Source organism: Diplotaxodon limnothrissa, linkage group LG16 (assembly GCF_057381915.1).
Source record: "Diplotaxodon limnothrissa isolate DT_005_m linkage group LG16, D_limnothrissa_male_GT1.1, whole genome shotgun sequence".
Lineage (NCBI taxonomy): Eukaryota > Metazoa > Chordata > Actinopteri > Cichliformes > Cichlidae > Diplotaxodon > Diplotaxodon limnothrissa.
Window position 1 is genome coordinate 6,344,767 of NC_140611.1, and position 25,826 is coordinate 6,370,592.

Consider the following 25,826-nt stretch of genomic DNA (forward strand, 5'->3'; position numbering starts at 1 on the left):
AGCAAGGCGCAATCCACTCCAGCAATGTCCCCAACATCAAGTCTGAGAAGATCCCCATCAGCATGATGAAGGCAGTAATAGTAAAATAATGCTATGTCTCAATCTTTACAACCTTTACATCTAATATGCTTTTTATGGTCTGAATAAAATATCGGCTTGTTTGCATTTTACACAGCAAGTCAGCTTTTTTAGAGTTGGATTTGTGGCTATTCTGCAAATATAAACAGACAAACAAACACTCTGAATGGAACCCACTTGATTTAGATTAACTTTTATTTTGTATTGTTTCTGTGAAATGCCTTAGACTGGGAAGTTCTTTTGATATTAAAACTGTATTTTGTATTTGTATATTGGCCAGTCTGTGGCAGCAGTTGTGCGGAAATTTAAACAGCTCGCTTAACTTTCTCTCTATCTCTCCACACTATTCCACGTCTGCTCCCACTGATTTCCTTAATTCCCTCCCTAATACTAATCATTTCCCTCCTCCGCCTCTATGACAGCCACTCATCTCTTTGCCGTTAGCAAATTGAATCTTTCCACTCTCTTTACAGATTTATATGTCAGTGTTTTCCTGTTATTTTCCCTCAAAGACTTAAAACATTTAAATTGAGAGCTGTTATTGTTTCCCATGTTGGCATGGTATCCATTAGTGTGAGAAGAAGATGTGTTTATAATACAGAAATACACAGAAAAAATCAGTGTAATATATATGCGTAGAAAAGAGCTGCAAAACCTTTGACCTTAACAGAAAATGAAAGTCGTTTTTTTTTTGTTTTGTTTTGTTTTTTTACCTCTAGCTGTTATTAATGGATATGGCTGTGATAGTGACAAAGAACCTCACAAACAGAATGAGTGCCTAATTGCAAAGTACTTTAAACAAATGATTGACAAGGCCTTAACCTTGACTGAGGCATACAATGCTCCAAGTCTGTCACGTTGTGCACGTAGTACAAAGCAAATGTTTGCAAGCTGATTTTCAATAAAAATCAGCGCTGTCTTCCTCTGTATTGCTGACATGATGGAAGTTCACTGTAGAATACGTGTTGCACAGCATGTTTGAGGTTTGTGCTCTTTCGCCCTCAGATTAAAGAGATAAACAGGGTCATTGAAAACAAGAACTGAAAATGATCATTCATTTGATGTTTAGGCACACAGCTTCAAACCAATCTGTGCTGCAAAATCAGTAGCAGTGTGCCCCCGTGCGTCAGCACTTTCAGTTTGCAAAACAGTGGATGGATTCATTTGAGTTTTTTAATGAATCATCTGAGTATTTTACATTGTAAAAACACTTCAAATTATAAGGCTTCAAAATATTCAAATGATTGATTGAAGTAATTGAGAGTTTCTATTTGCGGGAGAAGTGATCGACTAAAGATCATAACAAGGAAACAAAATGAACTCTGTCAGCAAGTGATTAAAGGTAGTTGGTCTTAAATTCAAATTTTGAAAAGTTAAACGGGCAAAACCTTTGTTAGAATTAGAGTTTACAAATCCTGCAAATGTGCAGAAAGTTATTTACATGGAAAATAACAAGAAAAAAAGCAAGTTAGGAATAAACGCCAAGATGAAGGCAAACAGCTTTCCTTTTCAGTGATCAACAGAATATTTCAGCATATTCAAACCCCTGGTATCTCATAAATAATTTTTTAAAACGACAATAACATTAACATTTATGATATTGTTTGGGTTTTACATATGTACCGGATGTCTCCCTAGACTGATATAAATGTTGTTCTGGCTGAGCCAGAATTCTAATGAAAGAGGATCAGATTAAAGGAGATTCTCCAATCAGACTCTAAGAGGATGTTTTTTGTTTGTTTTTTACTCCTTAAGTGTAGGGATTGTGTATCTGGTGTATTTGTGATATTTCTGTTGATGACTAAACTCGACTGCGCTCGGATCATCGGCCTTTATTCTTATTGACATTCCTAAACAAATAGAAGATGTGGGATGACAAAGCTTATCTTTGCGTGTGAGGGCCACACATAGGCCCACAAGTTCAGGTTTCTGAGGTGATGTGTGCATCTAGGTTACGGTACTTTTTAATTCTCATCATACTGATTGGAATCCATGCAAACCCAAGCAATATATCACACAAGTGATTTTTTTTTCTATCATTCAAATTTTTTTAATAACAGGCAAGAGGTCTGCATTGTCTGTGTGTCTATTTGAGAAGCATCTTAGACAGGCAGAGTTTCTCAGAAGCAAAGGTGGGCAGAGGTTCACAGACTTGCAAAGCACTGCATTTCAAACCTGTTGCACAATTTCAGAAAAAATATCTTTCACCTTAAAATTGCAAAGACTTTGAATGTGTCTTCATCTGCAATACATAATATCAAAGATTGAGAGAGTCTAGAGATCTCTCTGCATGAGGGACAAGGCCAAATTTTGGAGCATCATGAAATGAAAAACATGACAAAGAAGGATCTGAAAATGTTAAGCAGCTAGAGTCCTGTAAGGACAGAAAAAGGGGACAATCATCTCCCAAAAGTCCAGCAGCTGGTATCCTTAGTTCCCAGATGTTCCCTGGAGTGCTGACAACAGAAGAGGTTTTGCTACTTTGTGGTACATTCAAGTTCTTCAGATTCTGTCATATTCATTTTAAAGATTGAAGGTATTTTCTATAAATAAAATATGGCTTTATGAGATTTGTAAACCATTGCATTCTGTTTTTCTGTTTACATTTGACACATCCTTGCAGTTTTGGGGTTTGTGTTTGGCAGTTTAGCTCTTTTCTTGTGCACTACTTTCCTCCCATTTGCATACATGATAAGAGAAAGCAGCAACAAGAAACCAACTCAAACAGAGCATGGATGCATGACGACAGATGTGCCACTGAAGAACAGCAGGAAAGGAGGAGCGAAAGCATAAGTGGGTTGCAAAGTGGCTGGCAGTTCTCAGAAATGTGCCAATTGGATGTACAGAAGGACATCAGCAGAGCAGTCAGTTGATGAGGGCTGCCCCTGAGATAAGCTGATCTGCCACGGCTTGACTTGTAGATGCAATGAAACAATGTTCACAGACAAGTTTGTCAGTCATCGTTGGAATTTAACTGCGCAGAGTGAGTTTCACACACCTGTCTCCTGTCACCTTTTCAGCACTGAATAACACAGACTCAGAACAGAAGTCTGATAAAACTGTGTAAAACTCTTTAGCTAAAAAAAAGTTAAAGAACACCTAAGCGTTCACGGTCATGGTTTATGGAAACTTTCCATCCTCTTCTCTCTTCTCACTTCAAACCTGAAAATTTTCCATCACATGAAAAACAAACAAACAGCACTCCTGCAGTAGAAAAAAATCAGCATTACTAACATTTCATAACCTTAAATTAGGTTTTGTTTATACATAATTTAAACACCATAATGCACATTTGAAAAAGTATAACATCATATACAATGAGACTGATATTATCTTCCTTTTTAAAAATCTTACGGTGACTTCTTTGGCAGCATTTATTGACTTCATCTCCCATGAGCTTTAGTGAATCTTTTGTTTGTGCATTTAATACCATATTTGCAACAAATAGGAAGCACAGGACAAGTTATTAAAAATGGAATAGAAGGCAGCACGTACATAGAGCCCACACAAAGGGAACAATTTTTACTGATAAGTATTACCTACACTGAGGCCATCCTACTTCTTCTGTTAATGTTCACTTTACAAACATTATACAACACTTAGTCCAAGGATTGTGAAACACTGCAGTCAGCAGTTTTTGTTTAATTTAGTGTGGGTAGTGGGTTAGTAACCTCTCAGGTAGCTGGACCTGGTCTGGCCTGCAGATCCAGCTCAGGCAGACTTCTGGAATATTCTGAAAAGATATTTGTTGCATGTGATGAGTAAAGTGGTTCAGTTATGCACATCAATAAATAGAGATGCTTTTGTACACTTTTTGTCACATCAAATGATCTACAGGTATCGACGAGCCTTTCTCTGGAAAACAGTAATCTTGCATAAATATTACATTAGGTATGCACTGGTGTGCATGTAGGTTTTAATGCTGTGGAATATTCACCCACATTCATATTCTCAAAAGTGATGATTGCACAAGTCTGCTTTTTATTCAGTGCTGTAGCATGATGACATAAGATATATACGTGATTAGACTTCTGTGCCCAAAAAATAAAAGGGGTAACCCATCAAATTCTATGAATCTCTGTTGCACCAGGACTTTTCCTGGTAGGTGGTTTGAACAAAGACAAGTCAGAGGTGGAGGTCTGTGGGGGCACAGCTCTGGGGACTCATCAAATATTGTGGGCGTCTTTTGATAAAGCTACTGGTTTTGCACATTGTCCCCTCCTCCTCTGGTACCCAGTGTGATGTGACCTTTTAAACTGGGCTACAGTATAAAAGAACGCAGCAGCAGTTGCAGGGGTACCTTTGGCTCAGCTCTCCAGGCCTATCTGGTCTCAGAGGAATCCTCATCATGAAGCTGCTTTCCTGCATCCTGTTGCTTACCCTAGCCCTGGGATGGGCTCACTCGTAAGTGGACTTGCACTTCTAATGAAGAGATAAAACCCAGACAGTTTGAATGTTTTTTAATGCCACTTGTTTAATTTTTTTCATTAAAACTCAATACTAATGTAATGAGTTACAGGGGACATCATGTTGTGTCTTTGCTGCATATCTAAAATGTTTCCAGATAACTTTTTTTTGTTGTTTGTGCTAAATGCAGACATGATTACAGATCTAAAGCAACACTTTAATTTAGCTAAAGTCACTTTTTATACTTCCTGAGTTAAGCAGCGTTGATACAGGAAAAAATAAGACAAGAAATTATGATAATAAAAGCATTGTAGTGATATTTTCGTAAGTATGCTACACCAATTTGAATTGTTTTAACCCCACATGATCTCATTATTTTCTCTGGATATCACACAACATGACATTGTGGCTTCATACAGTATAGCTTGAGTAAAAAACTAGATGAAGACTGAAAACTCCTCTCACGTGCGTTTTCCCTTTAACAATTTTGTAAAACTAAAAGTCCGAGCCTAAGTTTTGAGTGAAATTGCTTAAAGTGATAACATGCCTTTTCTCTGCTGGTAAAACCAGGCAAGGAGGAGGTCATCCACCACATGAACATGATTGTGAGTTGAAAGATTTTATTCTTTTAAATTCACAGACATTTCTCAACACAACTGCTGTCATGTTCTATATTATGAGCCTTCTTCTCACTTTCACCTGATATTCTGCAGATGACCTTGACCGCTGTAAAGGTCTTGAGATGGATGCTGTTGCAGTGAATGAAGAGGGAATCCCATACTTTTTCAAGGGTAAGAATCTATAGAGGAGTCATGGGCAGGCATTTTGACACTGAGCGATCGTGGCTCAAGAGTTGGCAGTTTGCCTTGTAATCGCAAGGTTGCCGGTTCGAGTTCCGACAGTCTCGGTCGTTGTGTCCTTGGGCAAGACTCTTCACCCGTTACTTACTGGTGGCACCAGTGTCCGGCAGCCTCGCCTCTGTCAGTGCGCCCCAGGGTGGCTGTGGCTACAATGTAGCTTGCCATCACCAGTGTGTGGATGGGTGGATGACTGGATGTGTAAAGTGCTTTGGGGTCCTTAGGGACTAAGTAAAGCGCTATACAAATACAGGCCATTTACTGCATGAGGGAAAGTTATGACCTGGGAATATGTCATACTTTTAAAATGTGTTTGATCATCATAGAGCTCTAATGGAGTATGAACTGCAGCATGCATAAAAAGTGTGATTGGCTCTATTTAATGACTGTGTCCCGTATATGTTCTGTCAGGTGACCATTTATACAAGGGCTTCCACGGCCTTGCCGAGCTCTCCAATGAGAGTTTCGCTGAGTTGGACGACCATCATCACCTGGGCCATGTGGACGCTGCTTTCCACATGCACTTTGAAGACAACCCCGACGACCACGACCGCATGTTCTTCTTCTTGGTATGGCTTTTTATTGTGTTATTGATCATAACAGAGTTTGGCAACAGGCAAACATCCAGAGAAGGAAACAGTTTAAATAACCCAATAGGAATTACAACACAAAGCAAGATGGATAGCAAGACTAGAGTGGAGAGAGGGAGACAACAGCTGTCCTTGCAGTTGAGCTGGCAGAATAGTGTGACTAGAAAACAGGTATGATGTAGGCCAGTGGCTTTCAAACATTTTGTGTGCAAAGCACACCTGCACTCATATCTGTGCAAAATAGTCTCCATCATGCCATCTGACATGTCTGGACTGGTGTGCACCACAAATACCTTTCTCAGTTTCTTTTTGCATTCTCATGAGTAATTATAGCTGTTCAAGTGTGATGATGATTAAAATTTATCAACATTCCACAACTGCCCAAACTTTGGGGTTGAAAACTGCTGTAAATGTGAAGCCTTTGCAAAATAAATTTTGTCTGCATTACTGCTTTCTGAAAGCGATACAAAGTGAGATTCTCCTGATTTGACTGCAAAAGCCTAACAACTTGTCAGTTGAATCTTACTTGTGTTTTTTTTTAAACATAGGACAACAAGGTGTTCAGCTTTTACAAGCACAAGCTGGAGGCTGGCTACCCCAAGGATATCTCTGAAGTCTTCCCTGGAATCCCCAACGATCTGGATGCTGCTGTGGAATGTCCTCACCCAGAGTGCGCCAACGACTCCGTTATCTTCTTCAAAGGTAAATAAAAGTTTTCACTGACTGTGAGAAAACTGTGGTTATTATTCCTATGAGACCAAGAACATTTTTCACTATTTCCAAAAAAAAAGCTACCCGAGGAAAAACTTTAAAACACGCGTCTTTTTTTCCCCTGAAGGGGACGAAATCTACCACTACGATCTTAAAAGCAAGGCTGTAGAAGAGAAAGAGTTCAAGTCCATGCCAAACTGCACATCGGCTTTCCGCTTCATGGAGCACTACTATTGCTTCCACGGGCACATGTTCTCCAAATTTGATCCAAAGACTGGCGAAGTGCACGGCAAATACCCCAAAGAGGCCCGCGACTACTTCATGAGATGCTCCAAGTTCAGTAAGTTAAAAAGCAAAGTGAGCAATGTGATCAGATATGACTTCAAATTTGACACAGCTGTAGATTTAAATACCGTTTCTGTGCTGTCGATGTTCCGGGACTGTAATTTTCTAGACCAAAGTTATGTTTTGTATTTTTAACAAAAATACACTTTTTTTGTTGTTGTTATTTTTTTTTTGTTCAGGTCCTGACAGCGACCATGTGGAGAGAGAGCGATGCAGCCGTGTTCACCTGGATGCCATCACATCAGACGACGCTGGAAACATTTATGCCTTCAGAGGTGAGATCTGACATCAGAACACATCATATACATTTATATGTTGTTCCAACATCTAAATCACTGTACTGAAGTGACGGCATTATGATCAGGGCTGGGTCTGAGGTTTGGCTGTACACCCAGCGTTCATCAGAGCTTGATTTATTCTCTTATGTCACAGGCCACCATTACCTCCGTAAAGATGACAATGACACACTGACCTCTGACACCATCGAGAATGATTTCAAGGAGCTGCACAGTGAGGTGGACGCCGCTTTCTCTTATGAAAATCACCTTTACTTGATCAAGGTAAAGCACCTGGAAGCACATTTCTGATCCTGTCATTAACTCTGCACACCATATTTACCATGTTTTCTGTTTCTCTTTTTTCCCAAGAATAACAATTTGTATGTTTACCGAGTCGGTGAGCCCCACATCCACCTCGATGGTTACCCCAAACCTGTGACGGAGGAGCTGGGCATTGAGGGTCCCATTGATGCTGCATTCGTCTGTGAGGACCATCACATTGCTCACATTATCAAAGGTATAAACACAGGCAGAAATACAGAAAGCAAGTATTGATTATCCCTGTATCACTTCTAGGACTGCTTTGAACTACATGATGTAGTTACATCATGTAGTGTTATTTGATCACTTAGATGACACAATAAGTCATTTAGCACTTACTTGAAAATGGTCACAATTATATTTACAAAGAACTAAGACTTTTAGATAGATATCTTACCATATCGTTCTGCCTTTTTTCCATCAGGTAATCAGATGCATGATGTGGAACTGAAAGTCACCCCACGTAAGGCAGGAAACGAGCGTCCAATCGGACCCTTCAAGAGAGTCGATACTGCCATGTGCGGTCCCGGAGGAGTTAAGGTGATCATAGGAAATCACTTCTACCACTTTGATAGCACCAAACTGCTTTCTACTGCCAGGTCCCTGCCTGAGCAGCACAAAGTGTCTCTGGAGCTGTTTGGCTGTGATCACTAGGACTGAATGGGTTGTGCAGGACATCGCATACAACACAGTGAAATATGGAGAAACAAAAGCACCAACGACTTCAGACAAGAGGCGCCACATGACAAGTTGCTAAGCTTTTGACTAAGAGCACTTACAGCTGATGCAGTATTTCATACCCATTGTTTCCCTTCCATGTCTTAGTAGTAGCCTTCTTTAATTCATTTAGAGGGTTGTTACTTTTCATGCTAAAGCTCTGTGGTCCTCCACGCAAAGTGTGCTACCAAGAAGGCAGATGTTTTTCTATGATTCGTTTTGTACAGTGCTGTTGTGAATAAAGCAAAGTGGCAACAACCAAGCAGGTGAAACAGTGATGATTTATTTCTGTGATGTGTTAATAAGTTTCCAGGATGCTTCTCGGGCAGGTCCACGTACTCTGATACTACACTTGCAAGGATAGAGAGTTTTTCCTACATAGTTCACTTTCTGAATATCCAAGAAAGAAAATACTTTCTGTACAGTACAAACAAACAACACATATACCATGAATATGAGTAGACTATACCTGTAGCATTTAAAAAGAAATTACATGTTACTTATAACATGTAACTGCATTTTCTTTTCTAACTTACTACAGTACATTTTAACTAGACTTTTTTCAAGTGGGCCTATGCTGATTGATTGCAATGGAGTGGCAACCTGTCTGGAGTGCATCCTGCTCCTGCCCTATAGACAGGTGGCATAGACTCAGTGATAAGGGGCTGAGAAAGAAGTCTAAAGATAATATTTATTAGTGCTTTTATACATCTGAGAAGCTGTTTTGCGAACAGTTTTTCCAGAGGCAAAACAAGGAGACTTTCCGACCTTTTACCAGCAGAGGGCAGAAGAGTTCCACTTGGTTGATCTGCTACTTTATGACGATAGAATGAGGACAATACTTCTGTCTTTGCCTTTTCTGTAACTCTGCTTTTGTTTCTTGCAAACAGAGCAGTACAGATAAGTCAGAGCAGGTGTTAAATCATCTTATTCCTGTGAGGCACACATAGATGAGATGTGAATTATCCACAGGAAGCTTTGGTGTTCCTGTGCTTGTGAACTCCCACGAACCAGCTGCAGCTGGAAAAAAACACAACATTTGGTTGACAGAAACCTGATGTTTTCTACCTGGTGAATAAACAGTGAGCAGTAAAAATATTCAGTGCATGTCTTTGCGAAATGGTAAGAACTAAATTCCTTTAACTTTCAAGTATCTGCAACTGGTTCCATTTTACAGTGTTCAATGCCCCGACACCAAATCTGCCAGGATTTCTTCAGATCTGTTCAATTTAAAATATAAACAAAGACTCGAGTTTTTCAAATATGTGAATGCTGACCTATTTAAAAAAAACAACTAAAACTTTTGTAAACACATATACTTTTAGTACATTTGTCTTGTGATATACTATCAAAGCTGTGTGGCTGCATACTATTATCACATATTATTATTATGGAAGTAGCAGCAGTTCACATGTACACCTCAGGGCCCCGCACAAGACTAAAATGTTATAATATGTTAGAGCAAAACCTAATTATTCATTTTAAGTAACTGTGCACATTCAGCAGCGAAAACCCCCCAGAAAAGGTCTACGGTACGTCTCCGTTGATAGTGACCCTCATTGTAGGCATCACAATATGTCACATGTCACATTTGAAAAAAAGGTTCTTCCAAGTCATAATAGTCAAGTGACAAAAAACACACTATAAAAAAAAACTTTATTTACATTTTTTCCAAAAAAATTACTTTTTGCTTGCCTCCAAAACATTTGAGTTCAAGGTTAGTATGGAGCTGTCACTGATGAGAATCAGGAATGACATCAAGGCATCACAGTGACTTGTGATTATTTTGGGAATTTACTAATATCAGTCTTCAGTTTGCTTTTTCTTTAAAAGCTATCATATGTATCAACCCCACATTAAAAAGTGAGGCATATGGCCACATTTTGAACGCTGAGTTTCTTACTCGGTATAGCAGAGTGTCTGCCAGTGGGTGGCCTGTCACCAGTGTCATATCCACTTTACCCTAGCAATCCACCGCTGCAATGTGTGCAGACATATCATGACATCAGTGCTGAAGATGGCAGCAAAGACAGGCTGCAACAAGCAACATCCCATGTATAAGACTCATGTAAGCTATCATCCTAGCAAATATTGCTCTTACTCTGCAAATCACATAAAATAGCATCAACAACACTTTACTGATTAAACAGGACATAGAGCTAAAGTTAGAGTGTGACCCATGAATTATTTATACATACACTTAGAAGTTTGGTGTTGCTTCTCCCGTCCTTAATGACCTGTGCATCACACACCTCTAAACTGAGGCAATGGGATGATGTCAGGTTCATGACTGGGGTTGGAGTCTCTGATAACAGCATGCTTCATCGGATCACACAATCCCTTACTTCACCCCACCGGCTGCTGCGATAACAATGGAGAGAGAAACACTGGAGCCCTTCAGTGGCTGTGATATGATGCCACAGTGGGCTACAGAGGCAGCCAGCCCAAGAACACACATACATCAAATCTGGTGTAATGTGTCTAATGAGAGGAACTCTGTTTGACAGGGAAACTGTAAGGTCAGTGCTTTCATTCACTAGTCTGCAATTAGATCATAGTATTGCATCTAATCATAAGCAGGCAATGCAGATACAGGGCAGGAAATAGTGCAGTGACGGCATGTGGACTCAAGTGGATAACACCTGATCATATATATGAGGAAACTGTCTGTTCCCGTAAATAATGTGCATCTTGAGGATGTATTTTTTAATTTCTGTATGCCAGCAGGTTCATTGTCAGCAGGTTTGCAATAGGTTATCATATCCTCTCAGTTGCTCTTTTTATTTCCCTGCTCAACACAAATCTTTAGCTACAGCTTTGCAGAATCTTTGTGTTTACTACTCACAAATTGCATTTCAAGCATTTGTCTTCCAACTAATTTTTCAAATGCACTATTCCTTCAAAGTTTTCATGGTAGAGGGGCATACTGGGAAATATACTTGTAATTACACACTCTGCTCTCTCTCATTTGTGTAAAATGTGTCCTTGACAAAAATGACCTTAGAGATTAAAGTCATAACCTAGTCATAATAACCTATTTTAACCCAAATAATGATCTTCTACTAAACCTAAAAGTATTTTTGATGTAGGCTTCCTCTGCTCACAGGTATCTGCACCAACCAGTAAAACAAAGAGTAGTCCCAGCAGCCCCTGCTGTAGTGGAAGGTTACCTATGTCATAGAATAATAAAAATGATGTGATACAACAGTTTTGTAAAGATTTTTCATCAGTGTGCTGCAGGGTAAATGGACTGATTTTTATATAGCGCTTTTCTTCTCTCCCGGAGTACTCAAAGCGCTCTATACAACATGCCACATTCACCCAATCACACCCGTTCTCACGAGCACTTTATCTATACTCAGTGCTATCTAAGTACATTCACACACATTCATACTCCGATCGATGCATCGGAGAGCAACTTGGGGTTAGTATCTTGCCCAAGAATACTTGACATGCAGACTGGAGGAGCCAAGGATCGAACCAACCAGTAGGTGACCTGCACTACCTCCTGTGCTACAGCCACCCCTGACAGAGTCACAAGCGATGCCTCAGACCAGCCGTAATAATCATCACAAACTTTCACTTTGACGCATCATTTGGTTGCACATACCAATGACCCTCCATACTTCCTCTTTTCTCCTCTGTTGGACTGTCCGGCTGTGGGAATGTTCCTTTTGCTTATGCATGTGTGTGCATCTGTGTGCATGTGAATCGTCTTCTTGCTGTTTGTGACGCTGCTTAATTAACTGGACTGGGAGGTTGATGGACATCTGCTCTCAGCCTGCCGTTTAGGGTAGCTTGACCCCCACTTAGTGTGTGTGTGTGTGTGTGTGTGTGTGTGTGTGTGTGTGTGTGTGTGTGTGTGTGTGTGTGTGTGTGTGTGTAGGACAAGCAGGTATGGACATTGGCCAAGACTGTGCCAGATAAACGTTGGAGCTCATGACCAGATGGTGCCAGCTAGCGTCCCCTCTGTAGACTGGTGACCGCTAAAAACACTCCCTCAGATGTAACCCCGGTGCCCTGCATCAAACTGTCAGAGAAAGCAGCAAAACCAGTCTGGTAAAGGCACACAGAGAAGACCAAAACACACACATACACACACAGGTTCAAATAAAATGATGTGGGTCATGCTGCAGGCACTTCATTGGCCATTTTACTCCATGTCTTGTGTGACAGGTATGACTCCAGATGTAAAATTTACTGGTTGCAGTTTATCAATGATCCCAGGAATATTGATTAGATCCATTTTTGTTTTGTCCTTTCAGTAGATAGTGAGCCTAATGCTCAACTTTCACTTGATATATCTTAGCTGATGTTAGTCGGTCCTTTCTATGGGAAACACTAATGGAAGGGCTAATAGGAGAGGAAAGAATAAAACATTATCCTAAATAAATGTGGCCTTTTTTCATGTTTCTTTCTTCCTCTTCATTTTTAGAAATCTTGGATACATTAGCTCAAGGATGTTTGCATCTGTCTAACAGTGGGTTGCAGTTGTAGACTGCCTCTTGAAACCTTACAAATGTAAAAGATACGTAGTGAGTCTTAGTGAATGCAGTAACTCATCACTTAAGCTGTCAAATAAATATCAAGTATCAAGTACCTCCTTTTCATATTTTTAGAAGCGTGTTTGTTTATTTTTTTTTTCAGATTGACAGGTTGATCCTTTAAATTCTAGTATATTCTTGTTCCTTGAGACCTAAAAAATAAATCTATATATTTTTGTGTTGTGTAATAACTAAATGCTTATACTTTGACTAGAAATATTTTTGACTGAAAATATTGGAAAGTAAAGGCTCACTCCTCATTTCCTGTTTGGAGTTCTGCCCTCTTCCCTGAATGAGAGTGCAATTACGATTCCTTCCAGCAGTATGAAGAGTTGAACTTTGCTATGTGTCATTAATACTGTATGAAAGACTGACTGCAGTTTATTAATAAACTCTTCAAGTCTTTTTATCAGCCAGGGTTATCCAGAATTCAAACCTGATGAATGCCAGAAAACACCTAAATTTAAAAAAGCACGTCCTTCTTCACTCAATCTTTTTCTTTGTTGAAATTCACCATTCTAAATACACCTTTCTGACTACCTTTCCACTCGTCATTCACTGACTTCCTCTGTTTGTCTCCCTGCAGTTGGCAGTGTGCCTGGTCTGCTGCTGTTTTTCTTGCTTTGTTTTTTGCCGTCTGCCCCTCTTTCCCCTCCTACCCTAAAATTGCCACCACCTCCACATCCTATCCCATCCCTTCTCTCCTCTCTGTATCTCTAACCTTCCTCCCCCCCTTCCACTTCCTTCCCAGTGTCTTGTGGATTGGGCTGTGCAGAGCTGTCAGTCCCTGGCTGGGCCTGCCAAGCAGCACGTCCCGGTCAGAGGGGAGGCCGGAGCAAATGGTCGGGGCGTCGTTGTGGGTCCAGCCGACCTCCCTCCACTGAGCAGAAGACCCCCTCAACAGATTGAGCGTCCAGCTGGCCGGCACGGGGCCCGCCATGGCCCCATGCTGAGGGCACACATGCCACAAAGCACAAATTCCCACTTGCACACAAATATGCACACATACACTAACATGTGCATGTATAAGACACATGCTTGCTTGGACAATGACACAACAACCCTGTCGCTCAGAAATTACGCTTCTATACAACTAAATTGTAACAGCAGACGTGCTGTGAAAGAAACAAAACTGGCACCCGGTTACATTTTCCATCACAGTAATAAAAAATGATCATTAGTTTATAGTTTATCATCAGTCTTTAAACATTATAATAACTGAGCACATCGGTTATAATGTAGCAGTTTGCTCCACATAACAAGCCCCTCCCAAAACAATATCAACTTACAGCTACCCCCTACTGACTGTTTAAGGCGCCACAGCTTCTGCTTTAGTCCGAAAAAAGACGGAAAAACTCCACACTGACTTCAGACACAGTGTTTCGATTTTTAAGAAATCAAGTATATCATTTCACATTAAACTGTCCAGATAACTTTATTCCAGCATTTCATATCTTAAAGCTGACAAGGTCAGATTCCAGATGTAAAGTTCAAAGCTGCAATTTTTTTTGCCCTTTACAACCAAGTAATAGTTCAGATGAATCACAGTGCATTTTTGAGTCACCTCATTTCTGTTTTTTTTGCTTTCAGTGAGGCTTTTTAAATTTTGTGATTATGCAGTCAGAAAAAAACAACACTTAATTTGTCATTTTTTTTTACATACAGTAGGCTGTAAAAAATTACATTTTTCCTCAATGGATTTAGAAACAATAATAGGCTTGGATGCTCGATTGCAGTGTGCATATGTAGACTCTTTATTGGCTTGTAAAGGTGATTTTATTGCATTTAGTTTTAATTTTTATCATATATTGCAGTTACAAATGGGAGGAATCCCCCAGTTTGACCCTGTTTTGGAAAATAGGAAACTGTTTGAACTGATCGTAATTCTTGCCTTCACAGTTTTTGTTACCCAGGAACACAGTGGCTTAAAGACCAAACTAAACTTCTAAATTCAAGGAGATTCAGTCATGTGTCAGGTAGTAAAGACATCACAGGCAGCTTTTGTGATAAGTATGTACACATTATATTTCATTTCATGTAAGAGAAGAGAAGAGAAAAAAAACTATAAAAAGAAATGAATCAAGATAAGAAAATTAGAGGATAAATAAAGATCCTAGGGAGTCTTGATTAGCGTTTGAGTGATGAGATCTCTGACACGGCAATCACATTCTGCTATTGGAACATTGTATTGTTAGGAACATAGTCATACCTCATTAGACATCACTGTATCCTAAAGTTAATTCCCAGTTTGCCCTTGTTGATTTGACTGCCTCACTCTACCTCTCTGTCAGCCAGGTAAAATTCTCACCCTGTCTTTATTAGCTACACTTGCAGAGGGAGGTTTCCTGCCCGCTAAGGTCCTCTGGACCCCAGACACCAGTGCAGAGGCCTCCAGGGGCCAGAGGAGCCAGGCTGCACACTGTCGGTCTACAGTCTGTTCTCCAGTTGTGACAGCGAACACATCCTTATGATGACAATTAGTGGCTGTTAGAGAGCACAGATGAGCAGGGGAGGAAGGAGGGTGGTGGTGAGGGGCGGTGAGGTGAGGAAAAGAGAGGGAGAGGTGGGGGGGAGGGGCAGGTGGTGCAAAAAGCAGGACACAATTAACAAACATGGGAAAAATACCCACTAATGAGGACGGGCAAAGCTCAAGGGACCTGGTGAGAGAGGGAGGGAAGGTGGGATTATGACTTTAACTCTACATCAGGGGAGCGGGAGAGGGAGGTGTGTGTTTGTGTGTGTGTGATTTCAGGGGGGGTCTTGACAGAGCAGGAGTTACTTTGTGACAACAAACGTGAGGCAGAAAGACTAAGAAAGGACACAGTGCTCCACACTTGCTCACAGAGTCTGCGAAACTGAGATCTGAGCCCTCGTAGAAGTTCTCAATGTTGAAACGTCGTATTTATCAAGCCAGAACATACAACTTCACACGCTAAACAGCCTCACTCACTAACCTCACTTGTTTCATAACTCGTACGCATACAGACTTATACAGTATACACTGGAATCCCAATTATCACCATCACCACACAGATAATGAAATCCATATCAGACAAGTTTAACAAACACTCAGTAAACCTATCTATATCTAATCTCAACAAATCAATATCCAAACCTACATCCAGCTAATAGTATAACAGCTGATGTACTGTAAGAGATCTTTCTGTCCTGATCTTTTCAACATATTGGCCTGTACGATGGGGTTTATGAGAGTAGCTAAAATACTTTACTTGCCACAGTAATATCACCCATCGGCAGTGTTAGGAAGATTACTTTTAAAACGTATTCCACTACAGATTACAGAATACATGCCCCAAAATGTAGTTTGTAACGTATTCCTTTAAGTTACTCAAAGTGAGTAACGTATTCTGAATACTTTGGATTACTTGATATGTTTTCATGCTTTTTACAACTACATGAATGTACTATTGCTGTCTGATTTATTCTTATTACTGAAGGCTACTCACCACCAAGCTAACATTGTTAGCTGGTGTTAGCTGAGGTTAGACCGCAGACTGTTAGACTTGATGGATAGCATTAGCAGTCTGCTAGCTGCAAATAATCATGTGCAGTTCTGAAAGCAATACCAACTAGATTTTTAAATTTTAATATAAAATGATAACAGTAGGGTGGACATTAGGTAAGGCTGCACGTTTTGCAGTCACCTTGTATAGAAAACTATTTCTGTATCAGTAATATGTTTTCTTTCTTGTCTGCTTTCAGAACTGCACATGATTATATTCAGCTAGCAGGTTGTCTAGCTAGCTAGCCTTCAGTAATAGTAATAAATCACACAGCAATAGTACATCGTAGTGGTGGGTGGATCGATCCAAATATCGATTGTATCGATACCAAAAAAACTCTGATTAATATTTTATGTGGGCTTGAGGTTGGTCCACTTTCTCCCATCAACGGCCTGGTTTGGCATCCCAAAAAATTTCAGATCCCCTGTAATCCTAAAATACCCTTTCTACTTCTCATGACTAGGGGTGCAACGATACACAAAGTTCACGGTTCGGTTCGATACTTTGGTGTCACGGTTCGATATTTTTCCGATACAAAAAATGTTCATGCTTTTTTAATTTGTCATTTATTAAAATTATAAATATATATTTTAACTCAAAAGTACAGTTTTTAAATTTAATGTTGCTGAAACAAAGAAGTAATAAAAATAAATAAATCTATCTGATCAAGGAATCCCTCATCTTTGGAAAAGAGAGTTTATTACAGAGAAATGGCTCTTTCCAAAATAAAAGCTATACTATACGCTTCTTCTGGGCTATATTCTCAGCAGCATATTAAACATATCAGGTCCCCATAAGGAGAATAATGTGCTAACGGCTGTCTAAATGACTCGGGTAAAGTTTGTAGCATGCGTGCTTGTTGTTTTTGTCTGCTTCCACTTGTCTTTGCACTCGGATGATGTCGGCGTAAATGTGCAGTCATATTCATTGTGTTCCCACTAGTGCTGTCAGCGTTAATCTGAAATGACGTTAAAGCCACAACACGGCAAATCTCCATTAACGAGCTACCACGGATCGCCCCGTGCGTGGGGCTGGACGGCGTCAACACGTTAACGAGCTAACTGCGCTAACGCAGTAGTTTCCACCCATGTAACTGAGCATTGCGTGGCACATCCGACATACTGTTTTACTTTTGTCCATGACGCGCTTACCTTCAGGGTCATACGTCACATGAAAACCAAAATAGTTCCAAAGGCCAGATCTGAATGAGGGTGGGGGAGGTTCAATTTGCCATGTTGCAACGAGCTTAGCTTCTGTCTTGCTAGCTTGTGCTGCACTCAGTGGATCTGCGCTCGACAGTGCAGCCTAGGCGGAGTAGTTGAACGCAGATCCACTGAGCTCTCAACACAGCATCGTCAGAAGAAAAGTTGATAAAATAAATTAAAAAATGGGTATTGTTCGATACATATGCGTACCGAACCGAAAGCACTGTATCGAACGGTTCAATATTGATACGAGTATCGTTGCACCCCTACTCATGACCCACATCCAGTCTGTGTAAGAGCTGTGCATCGTCATTCACCACGCACCGCATCTATTGTTTATCTGCCAACAATGCAAGGGTTAATAACTAGATAACCTAGACATATAGCCAAAACAACAATAACAAAAACAACGACAATCCACAAAGCCTTCCCCTTCTAAAAGAAAAAAAAAAAAAACAGAGCTGTGACAATGATGCCATCCAGGGAGCACAAGTCTTCCATTGTTGCAGGCTGACACGCCGTATTGTGCCTGGCAGACTACATTGCCTCATAGCAGCTGGGATGTGCTGGCAGGGGAAACAGAACTGACTGTCATCAGCTGGGGGAGATACAGTGTGATGCAAGCAGCATTACATCACATATGATCCTCCGGGTGATCGTTGCTGCATCGCTCATCTCTGTTTTGTGACCTTTGACCAGCTGCAAGAGAGTCTATGGGCTCATCTGAGGACTGAAACTGATAAATCTGATCACACTTTGTTTTTTGGTTATTGTAGTTCATTTGTGAAAGTAACACCTGCATGCTCAGATTAGATGCTCTACTGAACTAAATTTGGATCCTAAAAGCCAAACTGTGAAGAACATCCAATTCTCTGTTGGTCTTTCTTTGTTATTTTAGTTTTATTGCAATTTCAAGAGGTATTTAAGTGAATTCGACTCCAGGTGGTCTTTGTGATTTGGGTTTATTATTTGTCTACATACTTTTCAATGCTCCAACAATCCAAAGTACATTTTCTACTATTGCTCATACTTGATGCATATTTTTAAATATTATAAGATGCCAAAGTAATCAAACTAGGGAAGAAACATGAAGTACTTTAACAAATATATGCTAATAATTTTGTAAACATCTCCACAACAGAACACATTAGTTTGTTCAACCAATCAGCTCTGGCCGATGGATCACTCAAGACCTCAAGACCAGTTTTAAGGTGGTCATACCAAATTTTGAATTTATTGGAGATAAATTATCTGAATTTCAGGAGCGGGACCACAACTCCAAACACGCCCCATCAGGGTCTTATCTATATATGGCTCTGCCAGTTCTAAAAGCTGTTTGTTCTCTAATCATGCCCCATCCTCCCTGCCCTTTTTCCAATTCTTTGACTTCTTCACTTCTAGAATTAGAATTAGAATTAGAATAGAATAGAATTCAACTTCTTCACTTCTCATTAGTACATGGGGATCCGCCAGGCCCGGGAGCTGCTGGCAGTCCCCATTGAGGCATCCCCCAAACCACAGCTCAATTCTTGATTAAGTCATTCGCCTTTATCTACTAAAAAACATTGCCAAACCTAAAATGAGGATGCGGGCCCAGCTAGTGAAATCCTTGTTAGAAATGCACAAACTCTGTTTGTGCCTTATATGCTGCATTCCTACCAATGTTTACAGATGTTTCAATAAATTGCTGGAGTTATTTAACATTTTCCTGGCAAAATATAAAGAAATGAAAGTTGACTCTAGAGTTTTGCACATTTCCCTGTGGTTTACAGCGGTGTGAAAAAGCGTTTGCCCCCTGATCTTGATGATCCCCAAAACTTTTGGGAAAAATTTGTGTGGCCTGATGAGACAAAAGACGAACTTTTGAGAAAGTGTGTGTACCATTACATCTGGCATCAAGTAACATTGTACAAACACTAAAATATGGAGGTGGTAGTGTGATGGTCAGGGGCTGCTTTGTGCCTCAGGACCTGGAAGACTTGTTGTGGTAAATGGAACCATGAGTTCTGCTGTCTACCAAAACATCAATGACGGAGAATGTTCAGCCATCTGTTTGTGACCTCAGGCTGAAGAGCCCTTGGGTTCTGCAGTAGAACAATGATCCAAAACAAACCAGAAAGCCCACGTCTAACTTAAGAAAAACAAAATGAAGACTTTGAAGTGGACTAGTTAAAGTCCTGATCTGAGTCCGATTGAGATGCTGTGGCACAACCTTAAAAAAACTGTTCATGCTCGAAAACCCTCCAGTGTGGCTGAATTACAGCAACTCTGCAAAGATGAGTGAGCCAAAATTCCTCCAAAGTGCTGTAAAACACTCATTGCTAGTAATTGCAAACACTTGATTGCAGGTGTTGCTGCTAAGGGTGCCATGGGCAATCACTTTTTCAGTCAGGGCCATTAGGTTTGAGCCATATGTTTTTTTTTCCTTAGTGATAAACACCTTCATTTAGAAACTGCATTTTGTGTTCAGTTGTGTTATCTTTATCTAATATTTAATTATTATTATTTTTTGATGATCTCAAACATTTAAGTGTGACAAACATATTAAAAAAATAGGAAATCAGGAAGGGGGTAGACAATTTTTCACACCACTGTAACTGTATGTATAAATATCCTACCATGCTTGCATACGTGCACAAAAAGTAGAAGCCTTGTAAAATACACAGAACAAAATGTCTACAAGTCATAATACAATTAAAATAATGTCTCCCCATTATCTGTATCCAAACAAAATTAGCTGCGGGGCTGTACTGTCAGTTTTGAGCTGATGAAAATGTTGACCTGACTGCTGCACTTATCACATACACACAAACATACACAGATGCACACAGACAAACACTTTTCTCAGGCAGGTCCTAATTGCCTATAAATGTCAGTGTGAGTCGGTGTGCGACTGTCTTCTGGTAAATTAACTGGTGAAACTGGCACCTCCTCATTAGACAAGAAATATACGACACAGAGAGAACACAACACACTGGTCAGCACTCAGTTTGCAGCTACTGGCTACAGCTATGAACTCCTCTGGGATTTTATCAAAGACAGTGTGTGCAAGTGTGTGTGGCTGAATGCATGTGCATATTTCCGTATGTGTGTATACATTTTGTATTCCTCCTTTTGTGCTTGTGTGCCCATCTGAGTCCTCCTGAGGGAAATTAGTCGTCTCTACCCTGCACTGTCTCCAGGTTCGTCCCTGATGTTTTCTCTCTCTGCCAGGACACTCCCACTCCCATCGGGCCACGCTGTGGCTAATTGCTAAATACACTGGCTGTTGTTTCAGATGTTGGTATCAGTCTCTGTAGAAAATGACTGCCATTCTGGCTAATTGGGAAACAATATCCAGACATGGGTCACTATAGATATATACTGGCTCTTACAGAAGAAGTGCTGATCTGACAGTTATAACTTGCAAATATCCTTTAGACCCCATTGTAATGTTAACAACATGCAAGACATCTTCAATGAGATTACAATTAAAATCCCACCAGCATTACTTTTTGTGTTTGTTACTGTTTGCTGAATAAAAACAAATAAATCAAAAGATTTAACTGGGATTTTTACTTGGCATGAAATACTGTCATGTTTTTAAAGCTGCTGGCATCTGTGGGATACACCCAAGGCATCCTTTGGTATCTGCACCGTTGGCACTACAGGCTTTCAAACTGTCCTGTTTGAAACAAGAGTCCACAAATATAAAAGGGAGGCGTGGCAGTGATGCAAATCACTGTCAACCTAGAAGCAGTTGAAGCTTTGTTTTTGTGCTTAGATCTTCATTTGTTGTTTTCAGATTTGGAGTTAGTGTATGTTTGCAGCACAACATGTTGGATAATGGGAATCCACTACTTTCATATATGATGCCAAAGACTTCGAACCAAGCGTCCATATCTGAGGACTTAAAAATGCAATCCAATTTGAGACACAATTTATTAAAAAAAAGTTATACTAAGTTTATATCAAATCATCCAACTACATTGAGGAATGCTTGCGAAAATGCTTTGCAGTTTTTTTTAAATTGCCTGATGCATTTCTGTGAACAATTTTGAAGTTGTTGTCAAGTTGAAGATATATTTTCAAAGAGCTCAAAACACTATGGTTAACCCAGGAGCTGAGACTCAACCAAAATGTTTATTGCAGGTGACAAACCAAAGTTATTGAGTGAATTACCAGTTGCCTCCAAAATGACTGTTTCTATCTTTTCTGCAGTTTCGTCAGCTGGCATCTCAAAGATATGCAGAAGATGTCCTCTGTAGGTGGTGCCATGATGCACTGGGTTACAGCCATAATCAGATGTGTTTTTGAGTCCTAACTCATCACATGTGGACCCTATTTGAATGAGAACTTGGCGTTACATTTAAATGCACTGGGTAAGTGTAATTTGCCAGTGTTGTAAAGTTCCAAAACTACAACCATGTTGATTTCTTGAAGTTTAGTCTCAAAACGTGCACAGCAAGCAATACCAAAAGTAAATTTAAAATAAAAAAGATTAGCAAACAAAGTGCAAAACACAAAGCTACTAAACAAACATGAGCTGCAGTCTCCTGACTGGCAAATTTGCAAGTTATTCCACCACAACCCATCCAGCCTCCTAATGCAGTATACTGATTAGATCTGTAGCTTTTCTCCTTGACCAGCATCACTTTGTGAGAGCTCACACAGAGCTCAGTGCCATTCTTCACAGCACTCCTTGAACTCTAGTCAGCTGTATTGCTCTTTAAGGCGTAGAAGGAGCAGAAGCAGTGATGAGCAGCTGAGTACCTTTCCTGAATGGTAGGTGGGGGGTGGTGAGTGGTGGATGATGAAAATCTGAATAAGAAAATAGTACAATGCCACAGAGCAGCTTATAAATTCATTATTAATGAAAATGTCATTAATTTCTGGTTACATTATAGTGCCAGGTTAAATCTTGTGAACTCAACATTAAGTTTTCTTTAAAGACAAAACACAGTAAATAAACAATATTTATAGAAATAGAAATAGAGTTAATATTTTAATTACAGGTAACAACACTGACGTGTACCAGAAGAACAGACTGCCGGGTCCTTTGTGATAGACAGTGAAAATGCATAGATAAAAGTGATATGCAACTACTTTTACAAAAAGGCAAACAGAGATGATACACAACACATGTTAACACATGTTAGCCAAGGTGGTGAGTAAGAGAACCTGTCTAGCATCCTAGTCTCCCAGCACTCTCCTGTTAAAGACCATTGATCTATTTATACTGTAATGTGTGTGCACAGCTAATCACAAGAAAACACTAGCCTTTCACCTTGCCCAGCTCAAGCCATTGCTAAGGGGACATGTAAATGCTCATGACACACCCAGTGTAATTGGTGGCAAGCATAGACAGGCCTCCATCCGAAGACTTTAGTCTCTGCAAAGACTTGCAGCTCCACCTGCAAGTTGACACTAATTTAAAGGGTGGTGCAAACAGGCACAGAGGAAAACTTGTGATGCAGAACTATGCAAATACTTTGCCTTTAGCTTTAATTAATATATTTTGACAGATTTTACTGGGCAAGCACTGCTTGTCTTGCTTGCCCTGATTCAATGCCACTGTGACACAAGATTACATAGCAAGCTAAATTTTTTATTTTTTATCATTTTGGCCAGAAATAAGAAATTCCATGTTCAAAAATAAATATTTTAGTGTCTTAGAATATTGTTGAAGTTCAGTTGTTTATGTTTTCACAAAATTGGATGACTTATATATAACCTGGTACTACTTTCCAGTTGAAAATGTGTTTTCTGTCATTCCCATGTAAAACAAACATGCATTGAAACAGTTGCTGCTCCTTAAAACATCTGAGTGTGAGAATAGAAGGTCTTCAGACTCAGCAGCATGTATGAGCCATCTGTTAGACAGTGAATGTGTCTCTGCTTCTCTTGCTGTGACAGCACTCACTGTGAATTACACTGTTACCGCCAACTGTCTCACATACTGCAAACAGGGACGACTCTGTATATGTTATGCTAATGGTACATGGGTTATAGTGGCCAGCCTGTTGCTGGTGCTCTAAGAAAGGAGGAGAGGAATAAAGAAATAAAGAAAAGCTGAAACAAATAGAAATAAAGAAGCAGTGTCATTCAGACTCTCACGTGAGTGTCGTCTCTGTACGTTTGGATGCAGATGTGTGTTTGGTCTCCCAGAGTTGTGTTTGTATTTATATAATGAGTGAGGATAAAAATGCACAGGCACACATACAAAAGTAGGCTGTGTTTATTTGTCTAAAAACTTGCATAAAGACAGTTCCTGTGTATTCTAAAGGAAAGGAACTTAGATGTAAATATGAGTTCATTAGATGTCTGTGGGACACAAAAGAATTTGTGAACTCTTGCTTGTTTCTCATGTATGTATGACAGCCTGGGTCATGAGTTTAAAATAAAGTTTTTTGTTCAACAAAAGGATGGTGTACACTCACTGACCTGCATGAGTGCCTATAAACTTTACACTGGATTGATATTGTAATGTAAAATGCACTTTTCTAGCCTCTAGGAAAGGTTGCATACAGTGATGTGAAATTCGTTTTTTATGGGATTCTTTGAAGTCCTGTGAAAATTCAAGTGCATCATTACTGCTTCCACAAGATTTAAGAGGGAATGTAGCAGCCAGGTCCTGCTAATCAATTGCATTTGATTAACTAATCATGAGCAAATGTCACAAGTTTCAGCATTTTTGCTTGTCTGAAACATGTCGGTGTGTTAACACACTGCCAGTCTTCCCAGGAGTGGACAACCAAACAAGTTCATCCCAGCATCAGATCATGCAATGCTCAGAGAAACTCCAAATAACCCAAGAACTACCTTTTACACTCTACAGGCATCAGTTAAATCTTAAAGTTCATGGCAGTACAATTAGAAGAAAACAAATGAACTTGTTTGGAAAGGGTTGCCAGTAGAAATTGGTAACATGGTTGCAAAGTTGCATCTGAATAAACCAAAGGATTTCTGAAGCAATGTACTTTGGACAGATAAGACCAAAACTGAGTTGTTTGGCCCCACACCATCACATTACAGCAAATCAGTGCAAACGACTCTGTCAATTATGACTCTGCATTTCTTCATATCAGTCTTGCTAAACTATACAGATCTGTTAAACTATAAGAAATTTTTTTTTTATAAAAAAATAATGTAATATTATGCAGTATTAGAAACCACATGGAACAAAAAGTGACAAACTTTGTGTGAAACTTGACCAAACCTTTGTTACAAAAACCGGAACTGGATCTCCAACAAAGAACAAGCAGCTTTTATTAGAAGAGCCAAAATTTCAGCCTGAAAAAAGACCATCAGGTAAGGAAATTGACCAAGAACATCCACGTTTATACAGTTTTGTTTTTTTGTTTTGTTTTTAGCATTTGGGGATTTTGTGCACCTTCTACTCTAAGGTGACTGCTCAGACCTTGAGTGCAGACCTTCAGCACTATTGTCTCCAGCCCTACTCAGTACTCAATAGAGCTCAGTTTGGTTCTGTTTGATTGTTGTCTTTCTTCCAAAAATTATATTCAAGTTAAAGTGTTGTCAAAGAGATAGAGTAGAGGAGATTCAGTAAGCTTCACTGACCCACTAGAGCAGTGGTCAGAACTTCCATGGTACAGAGGCCAAATTTAAATCAGGGGAGACTCTGCTTGGACAAACTTTTACTGAGATTACTGGAGCACACTAAATGTTACTTTTTTGAGTCTGTCTTGAACTTCATTACTAGTTTTTGCCTTAAAAAGGCCAAAATATTAGCCACCATGCAGTACAGCATGCTTCAACTTCACCTTAGTTAATAATTGATTAACTGTAAGCATTTGTAAAATTGAGTGTTGACTTCAAACACTTCTCTTTATGTTGTTAATGTTCCAAATGTCATACTGTCGACTGATAAATCATCAGCTCAAAATATTTCCCTGAAAACCCAGCAAGATTGTGATGTGACACTGAGAGTAATTCAAAACCACTGACTTTAAAGCTTGGCTTTAACCTGTCTTCCTTCTCTCTCCCCAGATGGCCGCCCCTCCCTGAGCCGGAGGTTTCTTCCTGTTGAAAAGGAGTTTTTCCTTCCCACTGTCGCCAAAGTGCTTGCTTTGGCGACAGTGGGAAGTGGGACAGTGATTGTTGGGTTTTTCTTTGGATGTATTATTGTAGGGTCTACCTTACAATATAACGCGCCTTGAGGTGACTGTTGTTGTGATTTGGGGCTGTATAAATAAAATTGAATTGAATTAAAGCTTGCTCAAAAAATGCTTAAAATATGCAGAACCTCA

At 39.8% G+C, this 25,826-nt stretch overlaps 1 protein-coding gene across 1 annotated transcript; it reads left to right on the forward strand.

The window, feature by feature from the left end:
* The first annotated feature begins 4,351 nt into the window (after nucleotides 1–4,351).
* Nucleotides 4,352–8,575, forward strand: hpxa (hemopexin a). Its single transcript, XM_085373700.1, has 10 exons — nucleotides 4,352–4,482; nucleotides 5,056–5,090; nucleotides 5,199–5,276; nucleotides 5,754–5,911; nucleotides 6,481–6,634; nucleotides 6,771–6,983; nucleotides 7,168–7,263; nucleotides 7,421–7,548; nucleotides 7,636–7,783; nucleotides 8,012–8,575. The coding sequence occupies exons 1-10, from the start codon at nucleotides 4,427–4,429 to the stop codon at nucleotides 8,239–8,241; spliced, it is 1,296 nt and encodes a 431-aa protein (XP_085229826.1). The 5' UTR covers nucleotides 4,352–4,426; the 3' UTR covers nucleotides 8,242–8,575.
* Nucleotides 8,576–25,826: the final 17,251 nt, after the last annotated feature.

Bases quoted from the DNA above. Each gene is read 5' to 3' on its own strand.
- hpxa (XM_085373700.1), top strand. From the start codon at position 4,427: ATGAAGCTGCTTTCCTGCATCCTGTTGCTTACCCTAGCCCTGGGATGG. The intron at 4,483-5,055 runs GTAAGTGGACTT...TGGTAAAACCAG, and splicing joins GCCCTGGGATGGGCTCACTC to GCAAGGAGGAGGTCATCCAC. The intron at 7,784-8,011 runs GTATAAACACAG...TTTTTCCATCAG, and splicing joins CATTGCTCACATTATCAAAG to GTAATCAGATGCATGATGTG.